Source organism: Staurois parvus, unplaced genomic scaffold, assembly GCF_062004578.1.
Source record: "Staurois parvus isolate SC_StPar_1 unplaced genomic scaffold, SC_StPar_1.0 ptg000669l, whole genome shotgun sequence".
NCBI classification, from domain to species: Eukaryota; Metazoa; Chordata; class Amphibia; order Anura; family Ranidae; genus Staurois; species Staurois parvus.
The window spans coordinates 164,572-187,473 of record NW_028318465.1 but is presented as its reverse complement, the minus strand read 5'-3'; the positions used below and the strand labels follow the sequence as shown (position 1 = coordinate 187,473).

The window sequence follows — 22,902 nt, the reverse complement described above, 5'->3', positions numbered from 1 at the left end:
TGTTTTGGGTTTAGATGGGGGTTTAGATATACCCAACCCCATTATGACGTTAAGCCCTACCATTGCCAATTAACTATAATGTTCCAGAGCCTCTATTAGCAATAGAGGTTATGGTCAGAAGCTGGGACGTTTTTTTTAATTTTTCTGAAGTTTCAAATGAAAACTATAAACAAAAACAAAATACTTTAGTAAAAAACCTAGACTAATAGCTTATTGATGGTTTCTGTATACTGTTTTAAGTTGCACTGACAGCAAGGCTTACATTCTACATCAGATTATTTTGCTATGGCCCTAGGAAGGCTAGGGAAGCAAAAAGTATGACATCTGTAAGAGGTCATATTGCACTTTTCGATTGGCAAGTGCAATTATCCTAGCTATAAAAATACATAGGTAAATGTGAGCATTAGCACATTTGCAAAGCTTGGGAAGGGATGCCAGTTCAATACTGTATGTATCTGTCTATGAACAGAATGCATTTATACTATTTTAAAAAATGTAACCTGTTATAAAGAGCTACAAACACCTAAAGAGTACCTGTACTGAAGAAGCTGTAAGAAAAAAAGCAAGGGCAGGACTAGTTACCAGGATTTCCTTTAGGCACCCTGCAGCTAATATTTTAACAATGACTAAATTGCCGTATTCTGCATTGTGCTCCCATGAGGAATTGGATGTCTTGGTAGACAGGCATAGCTTTTCTTCCCAATGCCAAGTAAGGTAACAAACTTTAAATTATGTCACACAGCAGGTATACAGCTATTAGGATATAGAACAGGAGTGTCTAGGCACAATCACATATCAAGAAGTGCACCGCTAATTTTTTTTTTTTTTTTTCAGCAAGAATGCAAATGAAAAGTAAAATTTTGTGCTGCTTAAGCACAATTAACATTTTTATGTTTCCTATAAGAGCAAAACTTCACTTTTAACGTTCGGGTTCACTTTAAATGTTTTCACATCAAAACATTTTCAACACATTTTTAAAGACGATATGAAAAGTGATGATGATTGTGATCCAATAACACCCTACCTTTCAATTGTCTACCCTATAAAAGGTGCCATAACAAGTTGCTACTTTATATTAAAGTCTTAGAGATATAGTACTTACTTCAGCTGACTTCAAGTACTGTAGCATAAAATACCAGAGCTGTGAAGCTGTATCTAGCAGTAAGAACTGAAATCCAGCTGAAGAAATGCTTGGAGCTTCTCCAGAATCACTATCAAATGAACAAAGACAAAATGTTTTTCAAAAACATAAAAATGTTTGAAATAATAGTTTGGATATACGTTTTACAGTGAACATTGTTCTTTAATAAAGTACATCTAAAATGTTACATGCATGGTGCCATGGGTGGGCTCACAACATACCAAAATGTAATAGTTCTTACAAAAATCTTAGGCTAAGATAAAAATAAAAAGTTGGATCTCCAGCACTTCCTGATCAAACAAACAGCTAGGTTTGTCATCAAGCTTCCTTCTCCCTAGCTTTATGGGAACAATGGTTCATGAAGTTGCATTACCTGAACATTTGGCTCCTCATTATTATAAGTCATTGCTAATAAATTAAAAGTGGACTTGCCAAGTGACAGATAACTGCATATCTGAACATGTATGGCATGGCAGTTGTGTGCAAACAGATATCCATTTGAAATGTATTAGCCTTGTTTTCCATTTGAAAAGCAGAGCCATGTGGCTGAAGTGGTGCTCCTGAGAATGTATAACTGCAAGGATTCTGATACATATAGACACTGCAAATTTTTAAGAGTAAAATGAAAAAGCCTAAGCATTTATATTACACAAAATGCACTTGTTAGATTCAAAAAAGCAAATTTTAATATTTTTAAATCTTGGCATCATTCACACCATATGTGCGGAAAAACCAGTGGAAACTGACGCACAGATTTCACTTGCAGAGACATCAGTTTTCATGCGCGGTTCAATGAGTTTTATAAACGTTGCAGATTTCTGTGCAGAAAAAATCTGCAAGTGATACTATTGTTGTGCTTTGAGCAGAGCAAATAGAAAGCAATTATTTTTGTGTGCCCTTGCAGAATGTGTGCAGAAAAACTGACGTCTCTGCACCATGTCAAGAACAAGGCCTTTTTGGTTTCAAAAAACAGTTACGGCATACCGGGAATGATCATTGTCACATTTGTTTGTGCTCTCAACCAAACTGTCAAACCATCTGCAAGAGATACTAGCATTGTGGTGTGAACAAGGCACCTAGAGAATTGATTTTGCTGTGCCCTTGCAGAACGCACGCAGAAAAACTGACATCTCTGCAGACTGGTGTGAACGAGGCCTAAAGCAAAGACTTTTGGTAACAAGCCGTCACATTGGTACTATGTGAAATACAGCTCTGCCCACTCTTATGCATTTTATATGTTGAATATGACACAGGCAAATATTTCAAAATAAAAGTATTTAAAAGACGAAAAAAAAAAAGCAGGAGCCCTTCTGTTCTTAGATAATATAAGCATTCAAAGAAGTAGACTGCAGAAAGCTTTAAAAAAATCAACTCACAGCTTCACCACCTTTTCTCACATGTATTAGAGAAGAAATGGTAGATTGCTGCATCACCTCCTGCTGCTAAAGAGACATGACAGCAGTGGAGGCGCTGTCTTTTTACATATACAGTATGGCAGGGGGCAGCAAATACAGCAAAATGGATGGATTGTTAGATTTGGTTCAAGCAATACCAAAATCACCACTATGTAAGTGACATGGATACCAGGTTAGATCCTCAATAATATTAGGTGATAAGGTGTCATTTACCAGAAGCTATATGTAGTGGCCCTTACAATCAGCTATTTTAAACTGAATTTTTATTGCATTATTTACAGATTTTGATTTACAGATTAATTTTAAAACATGCAGGTTTACCTTTTCATGAGACCAGCTGAAATGAGAAGTTGTGATAAATCCTGACTCACTGTTGCATTTGGTGATCCAACCATAAACTGAAGAATAACCTGAAAATAAAAAATAACAGTACAATTTCACTGAAAGACTAAATATGCAATGCTCCCAGATGGATATACTGTAAACCAAAAGTATGAAATGTTCAAAATGCAATATCTATCTATCCACCCATCCCTGCAAAACCATGATTGAATTCAGAAACATTCAACATAACAATGGTCAAATACAGTAAGTGTGGGCTAGAGTGTTTGCTAGATTCAAACACAAAAATCTCTCAACACTCAGAAGCAACTCCTTTGCAGATTTTGAAGATTTACTAATCAATACCAGTCAACAAAAACAATAAAGGATAGGCTCACCCTTGCAACATGTTCCATCTGTATTTATTGTAGAACATGTAACATTCCAGCTCCTGCCTCCTCTCTCTCTGATTGCCCCCCTTCTTGTGTCAGCAAACAGGATTCTCTACCTGAACTCACTGTCATGGCCGTGGCATTCATTTACAGACTTCTGTGAATGAATGAACTGCATCTACTGTTGGCCTCCACGGCTGACAGTTTGAAGTTCTCTAAGAACTGCGAGGGCGCCGGTGAGCGCTCTTGTAGTTCATGCATTCTTCCTGCCATTCAGTAACTGCCCTCCGTACTGGCAGACAGCTGACTGAGTGTCTGTAGGAGGCTGACACTACACCTGCAATCTGCAGTGTAATAAAAAAAATAAATGCACATTTATCTAAAAACAAATGTGCATTTATTATTTTTTGTAAGAGATGAACTTAGCCTTTAATGACTATGAATGTATGTACATGTTTTAAGACATAATCTTTAAAACTGCACTTACATAAATTGTCAAAAACAATCCATACCTAGAACCACACTAATGTTTTATAAAATCTAGAATGGACTTTCATCATTTTTTCTTGTCATCAACAAATACAGGAACTAAATTAAATTACATTCAAAATATCAATGTATATTTAGATTTGAAATCCATATTAACCCAACTAGTAAAACTCTAAGAATGAAGTTGTAAAACGTCTGTAAAGATCAAAGTTCTCTTACAAAGGTTACAGGTAGCAGTGTGGAAAAGGTGGCACAGAAGGTGTATATAGTATGGTAAATCTCCTAAATAATTATTATTATACAGAATTTATACAGTGCCAACAGTTTGTGCAGCACTTTACAATGTAATAAACCGAAACATCAATTCACACTGCACTCGATACACCAGTAGCAACTTACTTACAACTCTGCAAAAAGGTAAGCTTGTGAATTCAAAAAAGTAAGATAGAAATAAAATTGCTGTCAGTTCAGTCAATAACTCCACACAATTACAAGCGGCTGATACAATATCAGCAGGTTGTGAGTGATGCAGTGTTTGGAGGGATTCACTAACTGGACAACATTGCCTGATTACAGCTATATTGCAAATTTTTGGAATTCAGAAGAATACGTTGCTGCAGATTGTTGCTACTAAATTTAAGAAGTGTGATCTGGTAGTTTGAATTGATATTTTAAAGTTAAACTCTGTTTCAATTATCTTTATAAACAAGGCTGGTAAATTACGATAAACCTCACTTCACCTCCCATCTGCTCTCAGCATATTTATCCAGAGAAGGAACATCTTTTCCATGTTTATCAGGACCCAGTTGGCTGCCATCATCTGCCCAGGCTTTGCCTCTACACAAGACAAAATAGAAAGATCAAAATAAAATAATCAAAAAGGTAAAATTTATGCAAATACACTAAAAGACACAAAAATAATTACAAATTAGGTAGATTTAGACATGCAACTAAATCCACAGCTCCCCTTAAGAGTAATCTGCATTTGGATTGCTTTTCAGGGGCCACTGACAAGCAATGTGATTTATCTTATGAGTATCTCACCACAAATTATATTTTTGTTGCAGGGGATGGCCAAAACCTGACTTATACTGTATATAAGTACAGACTTCTGGGAAAATCAAAGCCAATCACACAAGCAGGAAATTACATTTCTGGGGGGCACTGCATTTTGGCAAAAAATTAAAGCACTTCCGAATTAAAAGAAAGGTAATGTTTAATAACATTCAATTACAATATTACTTGTTTAGAAATTGTATATGCTTCACTGTGTTTTATTTGATATATTTTCAAAACAAAATTGGAGTTAGCCTTGTACAGTAAAGTTATGTACAGTAAAGTTAATATAGTAAGAACACAGGGTTTTTTCCTTTTATAGATAGAAAAAATAAACATGTCTGTCTCTTGTGTGAAATCTCCACCATTTTTACTGTTTTGCTTAAAAATTACATGTTCACCTTTTACAAAAAAAAAAAAAAAATCCCTCAGCACCCCTTTGTTGTGTCTATCTGTATTGCAGGAACAACATACCATATGATGGGAATGGTCTATAGGACCTTAGTGCACAGTTCGGCACTAGGTTTCTACTGATGGGCAGCAGACAGAGTTGGAGGCTGCAGCTGTCAGAGGAGCTAAGTAGGGACCTGCCAGGACAAAGGGAATTTGTTTATAAAAGGTGAACTTACAGTATATTTTGATTCATTTAAATATTCCTAACATAAAAACAAAAATTTGAAAATGTTCAGAATATCTTCCTGCAGACGAGTTTCAGAACCTCTATAGTAACGTAATCAACAGTTGGGCAAGGCCAATCTCAGTTCAGGGTGGATTTAAAGCAGAACTAAACCCATAGATTTAAGGCCCATTCACACAAAACCGTTGTGCAGATTTAACTTGCAGAGACATCAGGTTACATCAGTTTCGTGCACGTTTCGATGAGTTTTATACACTAGTGTTGTTGTGTGAACAGGGCACAGAGAACAATTATTTTTTGTGGCCTTGCAGGTGTGCAGAAAAACTGATGCCTCTGCACCATGGTGCACCACAAGGCCTTAATGGTTTCAAAACACAGGTACATTCTTTGCATGCCGGGAATGATAACGGTCACATTTGTTTGCTTCTACTATCCTGTCATTTCAGGGCCAACATTAAAAGCTTTTGCCACATACCATCCACTCTTGAAGACCAAGCTTTTTCTGACACTTTTTGTTCACATGAAAATACTGGGGGTTTTTTGCTAGAAAATTACTATGAACCCCCAAACATTATATCTATTTTTTTAAAGCAGAGGCCCTAGAGAATAAATGGTGGATGTTGAAATTTTTCATGTCACACAGTATTTGCGCAGTGATTTTTCAAACGCAAATCTTTAGGAAAAATACACTTTTTAGAATTTTAATGCGCAAAAACATAATATGTTACCTAATTGTTTGATAAAATATAAAAGATGATGTTACACTGAGTAAATGGATACGAAACATGGCATGCTTTTAAACTGCGTATGCCCGTGCAATGGCGACAAAGTACATACATTTTTAATATCGATAGGTGACTTTTAAAAGCCTTTACAGGTCACCAATTTATATTTACACAGGAGAACTAGTGCTAAAATTACTGCCCTCAATCTGATGTTCACGGTGATATGTCATATGCATGGTGCAATCTGTTTATGTACCGACACGGGATCAATGCTTGCATTTGCCTTTGCGCATGAACAAGGGAAGGGGGCAGGGTTTTTTTTTCTCATTTTGATTTTTTTTTTCTTTAGTATTTTTACACTGTCCCTTTTCTTTTCTTTTTATCACTTTTATTGTTATGACAGGGAATGTAAATATCCTGTGATAGCAATAGGCAGTGACAGGTACTCTTTTCTGAGAAATCTGGGGTCGATTAGACTCTAGATATCTCCTCTGCCCTCAAAGCATCTGATCACCCCAAGATCAGTGTGATCAGATGCTTTCCCAATTTAAAAATGGCGCTGTTAATGTCCAGAGAAATGGAAATGATGAAATGCTTGTAGCTTCCGTCTCTTAGACCATAGAGATGATTGGAGCCATTCTGGTCTCTGATCAGTTCTATGGTCAGCCAGTGGAACTGCCAACTGCATTCTCGGAGAGCCCAAGAAAACTGTGGAAGGCAGCAGGGGGGGGGGGGGGTGGAATGTCCCTTACCACTGTTTGTAAAAACGATGCAGCAGCTACTAGGATTGCTTTTACCTGAAAGCAGACAGCCAGCTGAAAAAGACTATACCGGGATGATGTCTGTAGTTGCAGGCATCATCCCGGCATAACCACTCAAAGTCCAGCGATGTACCAGTTCATTGCTGGTCCATGTTGGTCATATAGGAAACAGCAGAGAACATGGGCATATGATGAATTGGGTCTGTGGACCAATATGACCGCAATTCATTCTTTTTTGTAATGCCCATGTTGAGGGTTTAAATTCAGAAACTGTGATATGTTTCCATGTGAATTGTCTGGCAAGAGCTGAATTTGGGTGGGCGGCCATATAGTGTCGTGCGCATAAATTGCTTTGGCCCACAATCAATTGATACAAATCGTCCATGAAAAACAGCGGACGGGTTAAATGCTAGTGCTGGCAGCTAATGGGGCTGATCCTGCTAACACTGCATTTTTGGGGACACTATTCAAAGGAGGCACTAGAATAGTTCTGTTCATGATCATTATATTGATCGGTACAAACACTATACTAGTAATGGCGGTGATCAGCGACCTATAGCGTGATTGCGATAGTGTGCGGGCAATCTAATGCTAGCTGACCCTGGCTGGGAGGGGTGCTAACTGACTCTGATGCTATCTGGTGTCGCTAGTGGCAGTAATACAGTGATCAGTGAAAAATTCTATATACTGACACTGTACTAATGGCTGGCTGACAAGGTGATCAAAGGGTTAATAGAGGTGATCAAAGAGCCCCCCTAACCCCCCCCCCCCCTCCGGGGTTTGTACAGCCAGAGCGGCATACCCAAACATCCCTTGCCTTTAGTTGCCGCCCGTCTGTAGCACATTGCGGGCGGGAAGTGGTTAAATTTGATTGATGTGGTTAAAGAGGGAGAGAAGGTCACTAGCTTAGAACTGTCAGTCTTTACTTGCCTGAAGCACATTTTACCTATGGTAATATATGCACCTAAATTGGTCAAATATAGTTAATATTTAATTTAGAAAAGTAAACTCTTGTGGAAAAAAAAATGATGATGTTGTTAAGCATGTTAAAATCAGTAACGTTACTGAATTCAAATACGTAGGAGATGTGCGTGGCCTCATGTAATATTTGGGAAAGCCTCCCTTATTCCAGTCAATATAGCAAACAGTAGTAGCCAAGGATTTTTTTAGGAACCAATAGATACAAGGGAAACACTGCGTGTATAAAAACCATAGATTTTATTATAACATTGGATAAAAACCAAAAAAAACAAAAACACAACAAAATACTGAATTTAGGGTTCAAGAAATTGTTTAAGTCCAATACAATCAACACAAAGACTCGACGCGTTTTGATAGGTCTCCTTCAGAAGTACATGTGGGTGACCAGCATGATGAATAATTCTCACTGTATTAAAACCATAGATTCACTGGCATCCTTCATGTGTTTGGAACAGGCTGAAGGATTTTTTTGTTACCTTACTGTTGAGAATGCATTAAGGTAAACAACCTTTTGACTTTAGAACCACTTTAATTGTAGATAAAATAACAATTAAGAAAAAAACATTATTGTGAACATCTATAGAACATATATATGCACATTTCCCCATGTTTTAATCCATTTAACATGCTGCAATTACAGAAAAATAACTGATTTTATGGCAGAAATGTGTTATATTCCTAACTTCCTATTTGACATGACAACACAGCTCTGAATTTCTAAGCTCAGTGTCAGCCCTGCCCACTTCATTTCTGATGGATTACAAAGAACACAGACCTCCCCTCATTTCCATCCCCTCCACATAACCTCTCCTTGTGTAGGCAGAGAACATAAGGAATTATTAGCTCCCGAGATTTCTGACAAAATCAATAAGATAACACTTTCAATGCTATAATTTAGCACACCAAAGGAAGCAAATATAAGTAAAATTCATTGTGCATTTCCTGCACAGCATTCAAAACACAATGCAGTTGCGACCTGCAGTGGGAGTTGATGTTTAGTTAATGACACCCCAAACACAGATTGCAAACAAAATGAGTATGCCTGCACCTGATCGCATGGTACAGAAGTAGTGCTTTTCCAAAAGTAGCGTATGCTTTTGGTGCGGTGCGATATGAATCAAGTGGCACTAAACTGATTTCCTGTGAAACTACTAGTGTGAACTGGCCTTTAAAACAATATCCTTCTGTGCGTTCTCCCCTGCTGGACTACAGGACACCCCATCCCATTCCCTTTACATGAGAGAATGGTATTACGCAGGTCAAAAGGGGAAACCTCTGTAATGAAACAGGGATGACAACACTGCTTGGAATTTCAAGAAAAGGCAGCAATGTCATCTCACTACAGGAAGTTTGGCGCTTACAAGAATTCTGGCAAAAAATAGTTTTTCCCTTTAGTTTTTTAAGAGACAATACATGGGGAAATGTGCATGTACTGCAGAGGGCCGACAAATATGATGTTTAAAATTTTGCCCAGACAAAACACTCTTAGGGATTTAAAAATGCTAACTATAAAGTGTAAATGTAGACTATTGTGACATGAAAAGCACTATTTGAATGAATGAGCAGTAAACACTTTTCCTTACCCCCCCAATAATGCAATTCTTAGGTTTTCTCTGAAAATTGAATTCAGGATAAACCCCTGCAGTCCACCGGGGAGCTGTTGAGTGTGCCACAAACGCAGACCGGACAAGATGTGTGTGTTCTCTTCATGTTCCCTGATAAAATAAAATATAAACATAGGCAGATTTAGTTTGTAGACACACACTTTAGTGTTTTAATATAGGCATCAATGCTTTTAAACACATTATGCTTTCCTACATTGTTTCTGTAAACATTAGTATGTGCTTTGTTACATATTTCCTCTCTGAATTAGTAATGTGTAGTTGAAGTGATAGCTTGGCTTCCCACAATTCATCTCTCTAGCACATCACAGATGTATTTGCACATGTTTAAGGTATGTTTAAAATGTATTTCTCTAAAGCACCATCAGATGATCACTTGAGCTGACCTCAATGAAGAGGTCCAGAACCAAATACACATACAATTGCAATGAAATTACTGATTTCAATCTATTTCATACATTGTGGATGAATAACCATATCTCTTACTTGTGATTTTCTTTTTTCACCCACAATGCAACAGCTGCTTGGGGCAAAGGCTGTTCAAGGAAGAGCATTCGCATCACATAATTCTTGGCAAGACTCGGAAGCTCCCTGAGAGATCATAAAAATTACCAATGAGAAAAAGTGTAACACAAAGGAATTTATTTGTAAATGTGGTTATTACAGATTCATACAGCTTTCACCCAAGATTCATGATTTGCCCCCATTAAAACAAGTTAGAAAATGTGCGAATCTTGGGTAGAAATATTGTGAATTTTGGGTGAAAACATTTATAAACAGACCCTAATAGTGTACATTTATACACAGAAGCTGCCATAACCCTTGTTTTCTAAGGCTGGGCACCAAAATTGTTCTGCAATCTCTGTGCCTATACATAAAAGATCGTTCTTGAGCCTGTCACTGGGGGAGAGGGTTGATGTACAACAGAGCTGGCACCAGCTACTGGCCAAATGGTGCTCTTTGAAACTTTAATAGTTGGGCAAACCTATTATGCAAAAAATATAAACAAATGATAGATAAAGGGAATCGTAATTGATTTTAAAGTGCACTTGTGTCCAGACCATAGTCATTAAAATGCTAAATATATTAAAAGTGTATGTAAACTCTACAATAACAAAAAATATGCCTTATTTACTACCTCTCGGTCTGTTGAATGTACCACTGAAAGTTTGTACTATGTCTGTTCAGCAAATTTCTATCCAGACAGAAATCTTGTGAATTGACAACTTCCTTTGCTTTGATTCACTTTACTGTGATAAGTTAGCAGCATTGTTCCCTGCTATTTCAGTGGCCTACTGCCCCCCCCCCTCCCCGTTTTGGAGAAGAGAGGGAGGAGCTATGTAGTCCTAACACCAGCAACCACACTTAACACACAGCTGCTGGCGTGTGAAGGGAGGATAGTGCCGAAGCATCACACTATTTCCTCTTTTTTTTTTGTTCAAACGTTATTGAAATGACACAAGTAATACTTTGTCACATTCTATTTACACAGGTTAGGATGCATTGGTTTCCACTGTGCTCAAGACAAGTACTGCATGTATGCATGAAAGCAAGCAGTACTTTTCATCAGTGCACACCATAACACAGTGGTGTGAACTGACACCACGGGAAACAAGGTGAATTGCCCTGTCTTTGCATTGGGATTGCATTGGGCAACTTTCCAATGCAAATGGTGTAAATGGGTCCTTAAAGTTCACAACAAAGATTTGAAAGCAGGGTTTTAATTGGTTGCTAACAACTCAGAAACACCTGTTGTGTATTTACATTAGAGAGCTGGCAGACTACCAAGATTCTCCTGCAATAAAAATTAAAAGGATATTTCAGTGCCTGTTTTGAACTTTGAAGATACATTTCTCCACAATGCCTGTAGCTACAGAGGTGAAAATAGGCATGTTTCAAAGTGCTTTTGCTGCTTGTTCAGAATATGTAAATACAGTTAGGTCCATATATATTTGGACACAGGCACAATTTTCATACTTTTGGCTCTGTACGCCACCAGAATACATTAAAACGAAACAATCCATATGAATTTCAAATGCAGACTTTCAGCTTCAATTCAAGGGGTTGAACATAAACCATTTTTATACACAGTCCCTCCATTTTCATGGGCTGAAATGTAACTGGACAAATGAATATAATCATAAATAAATGTTAATTTTTAATATTTTGTTGAAAATCCTTTACTGGCAATGACTGCCTGAAGTCTGGAACCCATGGACATTACCAAAGACTGGGTTTCGTCCTTTCTGATGCTTTGCCAGGCTCTAACTGCAGCTGTCTTCAGTTGTTCTTTGTTTGTGGGTATTTCTGCATTTAGTTTTACTCAACTAGGTTGAGATCAGGTGATTGGCTTGGCCATTGCAGAATATTACACTTCTGTTCCTTCAAAAGCTCCTGGGTTGCTTTTGCAGTGTGTTTTGGATCATTGTCCATCTGTACTGTGAAGCACCATCCAATCAACTTTGCTGCATTCGGCTGAATCTGGGCTGACAGTATATCTCTAAACACAGCAGAATTCACCCAGCTGCTTCTGTCACATCATCAATAAACACCAATGACCCAATGCCACTGGAAACCATGCATGCCCATGCCATCATACTGCCTCCACCATGTTTTACAGATGACGTTGTGTGTGCTTTGGATCATGAGCTGTTCCAAGCTTTCTTCACACTTTTTTCTTTCCGTCATTCTGGTACAGATTAATCTTAATTTCATCCGGCCAAAGAATGCTTTTCCATAACTGGTCGGACTTTTTTAGATTTTTTTTGTTGGCTTTGTCTTATCTGGCTTTTCTATTCTTCAGGCTTATGAATGGTTTGCACCTTGTGGTGAACCCTCTGTATTTGCTCTTGTGAAGTCTTCTCTTGATTGTAGACTTTGACAATGATACGCCCACCTCCTGAAGAGTGCCATTCACTTGTCTGGATGTTGTGAATGGGTTTCTCTTTACTACAGAGAGGATGCTGTGATCATCCACCACTGCTGTCTTCTGTGGACATCCATGCCTTTTTATGTTGCTGAGCTCCCCAGTGCGTTCTTCTTTCCTCAGAATGTACAAAACTGTTGATTTGGCCACTCACAATGTTGTTGCTCTCTCTGTCTGATGGATTTGTTTTGTTTTTGAAGCCTTACAATGGCGTGTTTCACTTGCATGGACAGCTCCTTTGAACTCATGATGTAGGTTCACAGCAATAGATTCCAAATGCAAATACCACACTTAGAATCAACTCCAGACCTGTTACCTGCTTAACTGATGAAGAAACAATGAAGGAATAGCTGACACCTGGCCATGAAACAGCTTTTGATTCAATTGTCCAATTACTTTTGGTCCCTTGAAAAAGGGGGGATGGCTACTCTTAAGCTATTCCCTTCCTCCAATTTGGACGTACACCCTCAAATTAAACCCATATCCATTGTATAACTATAGTTTAAATATGTTTTGGTAAATATTTGAAAAAATAAAACTAAAATTGTGCCTGTGTCCAAATATATATGGACCTAACTGTATGCTAGAATGCATTGTCTGGGCACAGCTTTACTGTAATTGCTCTTTATGATTACAGATCTAATGTACATTGATTCATTTTTGTGACAAATAAAGATTAATTCACACAAACTACATTCACCTGAATACAGCCAGGCATGTAGCGGGGTGGTTGTACAGCCTGTCCAGAACACCTGGACTCAGTTCTTGAAGAAATTCATGAAGATTCTTACACTTTAGCTGTACTCTTTGCAACTTCATCCTGCATGTGCACAAAAAATATATATAAATTAGAACAATCTCTCTCAAACTTTTTACTGCAGAGGAACCTGCTAGAACCAATTAGTTCGAAGTACATGGGGAAAAATGCCCTTACATTTGTAGCTAGCAGGAAGAATCCACCCTTAGGGCTCATGTACAATGCAGTTGATGAAATCACGTTTAGGAGCTGTTCAGCGTTTTTTTCTGCAGCCCCTGAACTCACCCTAATGTTTTCCTATGTCCCATGTACACATCTTCGTTTACAGGCATTTGAGTTTAGAGTCGTTTTTTTGAATGCACAAAACTTGCGTTCAGCAGTTGATTTTATCAGCGTTTCAAACGCAAAACGCTTGTAAACGCGGCAAATCGCGTTTATAAGCGTTTGCATTTGAATTTTTTTTTTAACTCTTCCAGTTCCCGATGCTGTCCAGAACCTTTTTTCATCATCAAGGTACTCAGATTGACAAACACTGAACACAGGATGTTCCTACCAAGCTTGTCACACATTGTAATGACCAATTCACACCTCAGACCTCTTCCACCCTTGGAAACAAAAGATATGTTAATGACCATTCACACCTCAAATTCCCCAGGAAGACCCCCTGCCAGGTGGCCTTAATGACTCACTCCACCAGATACCTTTCCCACCCTTGGAAACAAAAGAAATGTTAATGAGCAACTCACACCTAAGCTAATCTCAACACATACTGCTCTCTCTGCTTCTACTCTCTGTATTTCTCTGAAACAGTCTGAAATACTTAATAATTTACCACTTTTCAGTGCATTCTGGGCACTTGGGAGGTTCGCCTGTGCTTTTCTTTAAAAAACGCTTCTAAACGCAAATGCTTCTAAACGCGTTATGCAAACGTAGGTTAAAAAAGTCTGTTTAGCCACGTTTTAAAGCAGTCATTTTCCATCGTTCATAAGTGTACCGGGGGCCTTATAGTGGTGGTCAGAATTACATTGTATTTAAAATGACAGTTTTACAGAGCACAGGGAGTACAACTACTGTTATCCTCCCAGAGCTCTGTTAGTAAAGATACAGATTTACTACACAGCAGCTGTTCTGCATGCACCTCCCCTCTGCTGTCTATTTACAGAGGGTTTTGTACTTTGCAAATTGTTTCACATAACACAAAGTGCTCTCTGACTGGACTAGAGGAGGTCAGGAGTGGGCAGTGCAGTTAGACACAACCCTGCAGCTGAAGAAGTTGAAGCCCAAAGGTCTAACGTTGGAGTGCTGGAAGTATAAAGACAACTATAATTCCAGAGCTCAGTAAAAAAAAGTAAATTGTAAATATTATTCAGATAGATTCATGGGATGGTATACATCTCTTTAGATTTAAAGTCATAGTAAAGGTTCTTATTTTTTTTTAAAATAACAAATATGTTATGCTTACCTGCTACATGTAGTGGTTTTTCACCGAGTATAGCCCTAATCCTCCTCTTCTCAAATTCCTCACCAGCACTCCTGGCGCCTCCTCCCAGCTAAGTGCCCTTGCTCTGGGGGCACTCATGCGTGCTTGCTCCCAAGCCATCTCTGTGGGTCTACAAGACACAGAAAGCACAGCTCAGCCCCCCCCCCCCCCCACTCCCTCCTCAATGGCTCCTGCTTCTGTGTTCAGGCCAATGAAGAGGGATAGCCACCTGAGAGGGGAATTGCACACTGAAGGTTTTATACCATCATGCATAGAATGCATGAAGGTAAAAAGCCTTTAGAACCACTTATTAGTGACAGTGACTGGAATCCTAAGACTGTACTATGTCAGCTTAACAGATCCACTGTTTAATCACAGATGTACAGAAAGATAAGAAAATAACAGAAGAAACAATGGTTACTGGGTAACGGTTCTACTGTGTTATTAAAAACCAAACTAATTGAAAGGTGAAGGCATAACCACATACTATAAAGGGCAGGCTAACCAGAGCTGCTAAATCAAGTGTCTGGATTCATCTTTTTTATTTGTCATGGTGGCTGAATCTTCCAATGGGGACACCTGGTCTGGTGACAACTGTCTGGGAGAGGATTTCTCTCACTCAGGAAAAATTTCCACTCACTTCTAGATGTGTCTCTGCATCAGGATGTGAAAAGAATCTCCCCAAAAGGTCACAGGCAACAAAGGAATCAAATAACACTGATAGGGGTTCCAAGTCTTCCACACTCTATTCAAAAATTAAAAAGAAAAGTTTTGGACTAGAGATTACAGATGAGCTCAGGTGTCCCCCAAACTCATCTCTAGCCAAATTCTAAACTTGGCTTTTTTCACTCCAGTGAGTTGCAGGTCAGGTCATTTCTGCCAAACAGCTAACATAAACAGAGGGCTGACTGTGGGACAGTAATAACCTGGCTTGTAACTTAATGGAGAAAAAAAAAAAAAAAAGTAGGAGAGAAGAGAATGCCTAAGCTCATCTATACTAGAGATGTACTTTAAAGAAGACCTTCACTCAGCTCCTGAAACCTCCTTGGATATGTATGTCATATACCCCATGAGGCATCGGCTTTCACACACTGTGACTGATAGGAGGCAGGCCTGGTGGATGTTATCAGGGAGCTGACTGCCTGGGCCCAGAAGAGACAGCAGGCTCCCAATAACATCAAACAAGACATTGGTGGTGTGGGACCCGGTGTATGGCACTTGAGCACTTGCTGGGCAAGTTTGTAAATTCAGGATAAAAAGTAAGAAGAAACTTAAAAACAAATCACAGGGGGAGTGAAGTTCCTCTTTAACAATATGGTCAGGAATAATCAGAATACAATAAGATCACCGGGGGCAGGGCTTTGGTGAAATATCAGGGGGGGGGACTGATGTCTCACATTTGAGACAGAGAAAGGGACTAAGGAATTTATAATGAAAGAACAGAAAGCTCTGTACAGAGGCTACTGTTCATTAACAAACTGAAGCATAGAGAACACAGTTTACTATGCTTCAGTTGTGAGCAAACACAGTGCATTACCAGTACTGATCACTCATTGTGTTCATTCACAAAAGGAAAGGAGCTGGTAAATATGACTATATGGCACTGCAGGGAGTCACACAGGGGGAATCAAATCCTGGACAGAAAGGATGATTGGTGAGGCAGTAGGGTAGGGGTCTCCAAACTTTACAGAGGGCCAGTTTACTGTCCTTCAGACATTAGGGGTGCTGGATTGCAGCCAGTGGGGATAGAAAATGTAACGGGCCCAACATCAGTGAGAATAAACATTGCCACAGGGTTGGTAGTCAGTAACATAGCACCTGTGGTCAGTAGGAGGAGGAATAGTGGCCTATCATTGTTATCACTGGGAGGAACAGGACCCCATCATTGGTATAAATAGAAAAAAATAGCACCTTATTGTTGGTGTTGGTGGGAGGAACAGTGCCCCACCATTGATGTCGGTGGGAGGAACAGTGCCCCACCACTGGTATCGGTGGGAGGAACAGTCCCCCATCAATGGTATCGATGGGAGGAACAGTCCCCCATCAATGGTATCGGTGGGAGGAACAGTGCCCCATCACTGGCATCGGTGGGAGGAACAGTGCCCCATCACTGGCATCGGTGGAACAGTGCCCCATCACTGGTATCGGTGGGAGGAACAGTGCCCCATCACTGGCATCGGTGGGAGGAACAGTGCCCCATCACTGGCATCGGTGGGAGGAACAGTGCCCCATCACTGGCATCGGTGGGAGGAACAGTGCCCCATCACTGGTATCGGTGGGAGGAACAGTGCCCCATCACTGGCATCGGTGGGAGGAACAGTGCCCCATCACTGGCATCGGTGGGAGAAACAGTGCCCCATCACTGGCATCGGTGGGAGGAACAGTGCCCCATCACTGGTATCGGTGGGAGGAACAGTGCCCCATCACTGGTATCGGTGGAACAGTGCCCCATCACTGGTATCGGTGGAACAGTGCCCCATCACTGGTATCGGTGGGAGGAACAGTGCCCCATCACTGGTATCGGTGGGAGGAACAGTGCCCCATCACTGGTATCGGTGGGAGGAACAGTGCCCCATCACTGGTATCGGTGGGAGGAACAGTGCCCCATCACTGGTATCGGTGGGAGGAACAGTGCCCCATCACTGGTATCGGTGGGAGGAACAGTGCCCCATCACTGGTATCGGTGGGAGGAACAGTGCCCCATCACTGGTATCGGTGGGAGGAACAGTGCCCCATCACTGGTATCGGTGGGAGGAACAGTTCCCCATCACTGGTATCGGTGGGAGGAACAGTGCTCCATCACTGGTATCGGTGGAAGGAATAGTGCTCCATCACTGGTGTCGGTGGGGGGAATAGTGCTCCATCATTGGTGTCGGTGGGAGGAATAGTGTTCCATCATTGGTGTCGGTGGGAGGATTGGTGCCACATTATTGATATCAGTGGAAGGAATGGTGGCCCATTATTGATATCAGTGGGAGAAATAGTGCCCCATTATTGATATCAGTGGGAGAAATAGTGCCTCATTATTGATATCAGTGGGAGGAATAGTGCCTCATTATTGATATCAGTGAGGAATAGTGCTACACTATTAGTGTCAGTAGCAGGATTTATTCCCCACTGTTGGTGTCAGTGTAAGAAATAGTGCCTTATATCGGTGGGAGGACTATAACCCCAAGGGCCAGATAAAGACTAGCAAAAGGCTGCATCCAGCCTTTGGGCTGCAGTTTGGAGACCACTGCAGTAGGGCAATTACAGTAACTGTTCCCCTGTGTGGCTCTCTCTGCAGCAGCTGAAAGCTGGCTTCTCCTCCTCTCCCCCCACCATCTTTCAGCTGCTGCTGCAGGGGATAGGTTCCTGTAACTACCTCTCTGCCCCACAGATCACCTCCTCTCCTGCCCACGATTCCCCCTGCTGCCCAGGCCTGGTATAGGACAACCGGTGGTACCCCTTTATCAGTGGCCTTGTTCCCATGCATAAACATGTGTCATGATTGCAATACAGCGCTCCCTGCCTTAAGAGTACACTATGTGTGCCCTAAATGCAAAACGCATTGCACATGTGTAGTGATGTAATTGGCTGGAGCCAAAGTGAAAATTTCAACACATTTAGGAGACATCCACTGCACCTACAGGGAAAACTCCTTATAAGCTGACCTGTAGGTCCAAGGGAAAAAAAAAATCAGACTTTAATACTGCTGCTATCAGTGCAACGTCAGAATGTGGCCATAGATATTGCACACTCCCTTCTCTCAGATGCACTTTGCTGAGCACTAACAAGCCAAGTGCGAAGGCACACTGTACATTGGCACATTGTCTTGTAGTTCATAGGGGATGTGTGTCCTAAGGTGACAACATTGCTCCTGCTCAGAAGATGTTGTCACCCCCGGACAGAAATCTGCTGGAGTCATTCACTGGTAGGGTCACCAGACACTGGACACATCAGATGGAGAGGAATGTACCAAAAACAGTGAGAATTCATCCCTACACTTAAATACACAAACAGGCTCATTCATCCCCATGAAGAACAGTCAGCAGTCTGTAGTGGAGCTCCATGGACCCAATCCTGGAAGTGTCACTGTACAGGAGGAGACACACAGACCTCCGGCCGAGAGGACCACTCCGTATACTTTTACACGTTCTACAATACGGACACATGACCTCCCGTACATGACCCTACCACACACCTACGGGCAGTTCCCTTACCTGCCTTATATACGCGAACGTCTCAGCTAACCGGAAGTTGTGAAGTTCAAGACACTGCCTAACGACCCACCCACTTCCCTATTCTAAACCAACCACAGAGCCGAAAACTAGCAATAGAATAGAAATAGAGAAAAGGCGAGTGCGCGGCTCCCCCTAGTGGACGGCTATGGCAGTGCACACTAGAGCACGACTTCCCTTCTGCTCTGTGTAGCAGGTTGGAATTATCGCGGCTGTGTGCATTGTCTAAGGCTAGGTTCACACCTATGCAGGTTGCGTACGTTTCTGCATTGCATATTTTTCCCTTTTTAAAATTTTTCTTGCTGCTAGGCAGATTTTAAATGCAAAACCCATCAAAAACGCAATATATGCTTTTCTGCAGCGTTCCCATTGAAGTCTATAGAACCAAAAACGCAACACTTTGCGTTAAAAAAGTCCTTTTCCAGAAAACACACCAGGGGAAAACGCAGAGGTGTGAACCTGTCCCATAGGAAATCATGTTCAATGAATTGTACTGCGTTTCTGCAAAATGCAAAACGCTGCAGAAAACGCATAGATGTGAACCTAGGGTCAGGAAAATAACTAAAGACAGGTCTGCAAGCAGAGAGCTGCATTTTGGCCTCATGCGCACTAAGCTGTTATGATTGCCTCTTCTGAGTAGAGAAACGCCCCTAAAGCTGCATTTTCAAACTCATTTAGAAGTGCCAAAGACTTGGGCATTCATTCATTTCATTGGCTAGATAATTCATTTATTCTAACTATTGAACTGAATAAACATTGAAATGTTAAAACCGCCTAGTGCTTATGCTCCGTCACACCTGGGTATTTTGAATCGTGGGCAGAGTTGCTGCAATTCTGCCCAAAATTTCAAAATGCTTTGCTAAAATGACAAATCGCGCAACGCAAATTTCAGATACCATCCATTTTAACGACACCTAAAAACATGGTGTGGTTCTGCCATGATTGTTGTGTGATAAATCATGCTGCAATCGCAGAAAACCATCTCGTGCAAAGCTGGTCGCCCAAAAGAAGCTCCTGGTCTTTTTTGGGCCACAAGCTTCATGATATGTGGTCTGTAGTGATTGCAGCACAATTTATCACACACCAGAACTGCACAGTATTTTTTGGTGCCAATAAAATGCAATTTGTAATTTTCGCAGAGTGCTCTGAGATCACGGGCAGAATCGCAGCGATTCTGCCTGCGATACAAAATACCCAGGTGTCAACGGAGCCTAAGATGTGTTTAGACACATTTACACATTTGGGTGTATTGGGAGTTTTTTTCTGTCCAAACGCTCTTCTCCTGAATGCAATTTTGGTGTGTTCAGATTTCTGCTTCTAAATGTCTGTAAATGTCTATATGTGCATGGACAAAAAAGTCATAGTTACTGTACATAGTTAGTCTGGCTGAAAAAAGACAAAAGTCCATCCAGTTCAACCATTAATTAAAAAAAAGAAAAAAAGTTATGACCTGCACAGATGGAATCCGACTGATCCCATAGACCTGCACTGAGAGCATCTGACTGATCTCACAGACCTGCACTGAGAGCAGGGGCGGACTGACCATTCGAGCACTCGGGCACTGCCCGAGGGCCCGGGGTCAGTAGGGGGCCCCATAAAATACCCATGGTACCTTTTATAGGCTTTTTTGGGTGTGCTTTGTGGGCAAGGACACAGGGGCCCCATGATCCCCAACTGCCCCGGGGGCCCCATGAGTTTTCAGTCCACCCCTGACTGAAAGCATCTGACTGAACTCACAGACCTGCACTGAGAGCATCCGACTGAACTCACAGACCTGCACTGAGAGCATCCGACTGAACTCACAGACCTGCACAAAGAGCATCCGACTGAACTCACAGACCTGCACTGAGAGCATCCGACTGAACTCACAGACCTGCACAAAGAGCATCCGACTGAACTCACAGACCTGCACTGAGAGCATCCGACTGAACTCACAGACCTGCACTGAGAGCATCCGGCTGAACCCATAGAACTGCACTAATGGGATCTGACTGAACTCACAGACCTGCACTGAGAGCATCCGACTGAACTCACAGACTTGCACTGAGATCATCCGGCTGAACCCATAGACCTGCAGTCAGGGCAGCAAACTAAACCTACAGACCTGCACTGACGACATCTGACTGAACCCTCAGAGCTGCAATGATGGCATCCGAATGAACCCATAGAAAGGTACTGAGTGGGAAGAGCAGTAAAGTGCAGCCAGTGTACAGAGCCAGTGAGGAAGAAGAAGAGCTCTCCAATGTAATGATACAATAAATATGGCAGTGCCAATTAAGAGGGGTTCCCACCATCCCTGTGCTGAGTTTCTGGGTCTGTACACCTAGGAGGGTTTCTCACCATCCCTGGTGGAGACTTTATTTTTATATTCCAGAAAATGCAGCAGGAGAAATGAGACTGCTTGGTGGTTATAACCAGAGCCAGGAGCTGGGGGAGGAAGATCTGTTTTTTTGGGATCCCTGAGATATACAAGATACTGTATCATGGGCGAGTCAGGCCCATAGACTCCACCAGTAACTGAAGTGTCTGTTTTGGATGGACTGTCCCCCTCTGGTCAACTGATATAACTATGTGTACCTGATTGGATAAACAAACCCTGAACATACTGGGGTTTGTTTACAAAGTCCAAGTCCTCGAGCGGAGACAGAATAAATACTTTGCCTCTACCCAAGATGGATTCTGATGGTGCAAGCCGCATCTTACTCCAGCAGTCTCACAGACTTCACAGTGCCCCCCACACATCACCTGTCCTAACCCAGCACCCCAAACACATCTCCTGTCATATCCCAGCGCCACCCCACACATCACCTGTCCCAACCCAGCGCCCCCACACTTTACCTGTCCTATCACAGCGCCCCCCCCCACACACATCACCTGTCCTATCACAGCGCCTTCCACATATCACCTGTCCTATCACAGTGCCCTCCACACATCACCTGTCCTATCACAGTGCCCTCCACACATCACCTGTCCCATCCCAGTGCCCCCCACACTTTACCTGTCCTATCACAGCATCCCCCACACATCACCTGTCCTGTCACAGTGCCCTCCGCACATCACCTCCCATATCACAGTGCCCTCCACACATCACCTCCCATATCACCGTGCCCTGCACATTTCACCTCCCATATCTCCGTGCCCTGCACATTTCACCTGTCCTATCACCGTGCCCTGCACACTTCACCTGTCCTATCACAGTGCCCTGCACACTTCACCTGTCCTATCACAGTGCCCTACACACATCACCTGTCCTATCACCGTGCCCTGCACACTTCACCTGTCCTATCACAGTGCCCCCCCCCACACAACACCTGTCCTGCTACAGCGCTCTCCACACAACACCTGTCCTGTCACAGCGCTCTCCACACATCACCTCCCGTATCACCGTGCCCTGCACACTTCACCTGTCCTATCACAGCACCCCCACACATCACCTGTCCTATCACTGCGCGCCCCACAAATCACCTGTCCTATCACAGCACCCCAACACATCACCTATCCTATCACAGCGCCCCAACACATCACCTATCCTATCACAGTGCCCCCCACACATCACCTGTCCTATCCAAGCACTCCCCACACATCATCTGTTCTATCCCTGCGCTCCCCACAGGTCACCTGTCCTATCCCAGTGCTCCCCACACATCACCTGTCCCATCCCAGCGCTCCCCACACATCACCTGTCCTATCTCAGCGCCCCCCACACATCACCTGTCCTATCCAAGCGCTCAACACAGGTCACCTGTCATATCCCAGCGCTCCCCACACATCACCTGTCCTATCCCAGCGCTCCCCACAGGTCACCTGTCCTATCCCAGCGCTCCCCACACATCACCTGTCCTATCCAAGCGCTCCCCACAGGTCACCTGTCCTATCCCAGCGCTCCCCACACATCACCTGTCCTATCCCAGCACTCCCCACAGGTCACCTGTCCTATCCCAGCGCCCCCCACACATCACCTGTCCTATCCCAGTGCTCC

General features: G+C 42.1%; 1 protein-coding gene across 1 annotated transcript in view; it reads right to left on the bottom strand.

Annotated features, from left to right (window-relative positions):
- The window catches only part of GTF2H4 (general transcription factor IIH subunit 4), a 36,117-nt gene extending 17,139 nt beyond the window's left edge, over positions 1-18,978 (bottom strand). The window contains exons 1-7 of the mRNA XM_089652029.1: positions 18,906-18,978; positions 13,167-13,286; positions 10,027-10,131; positions 9,502-9,633; positions 4,499-4,595; positions 2,878-2,966; positions 1,103-1,211 (exon numbers count right to left, since the gene is read on the bottom strand). Of these exons, the coding sequence (XP_089508155.1) occupies positions 1,103-1,211; positions 2,878-2,966; positions 4,499-4,595; positions 9,502-9,633; positions 10,027-10,131; positions 13,167-13,285 (651 nt within the window). The 5' untranslated portion in view covers position 13,286; positions 18,906-18,978. The remainder of the gene's footprint in view (positions 1-1,102; positions 1,212-2,877; positions 2,967-4,498; positions 4,596-9,501; positions 9,634-10,026; positions 10,132-13,166; positions 13,287-18,905) is intronic.
- Positions 18,979-22,902: the final 3,924 nt, after the last annotated feature.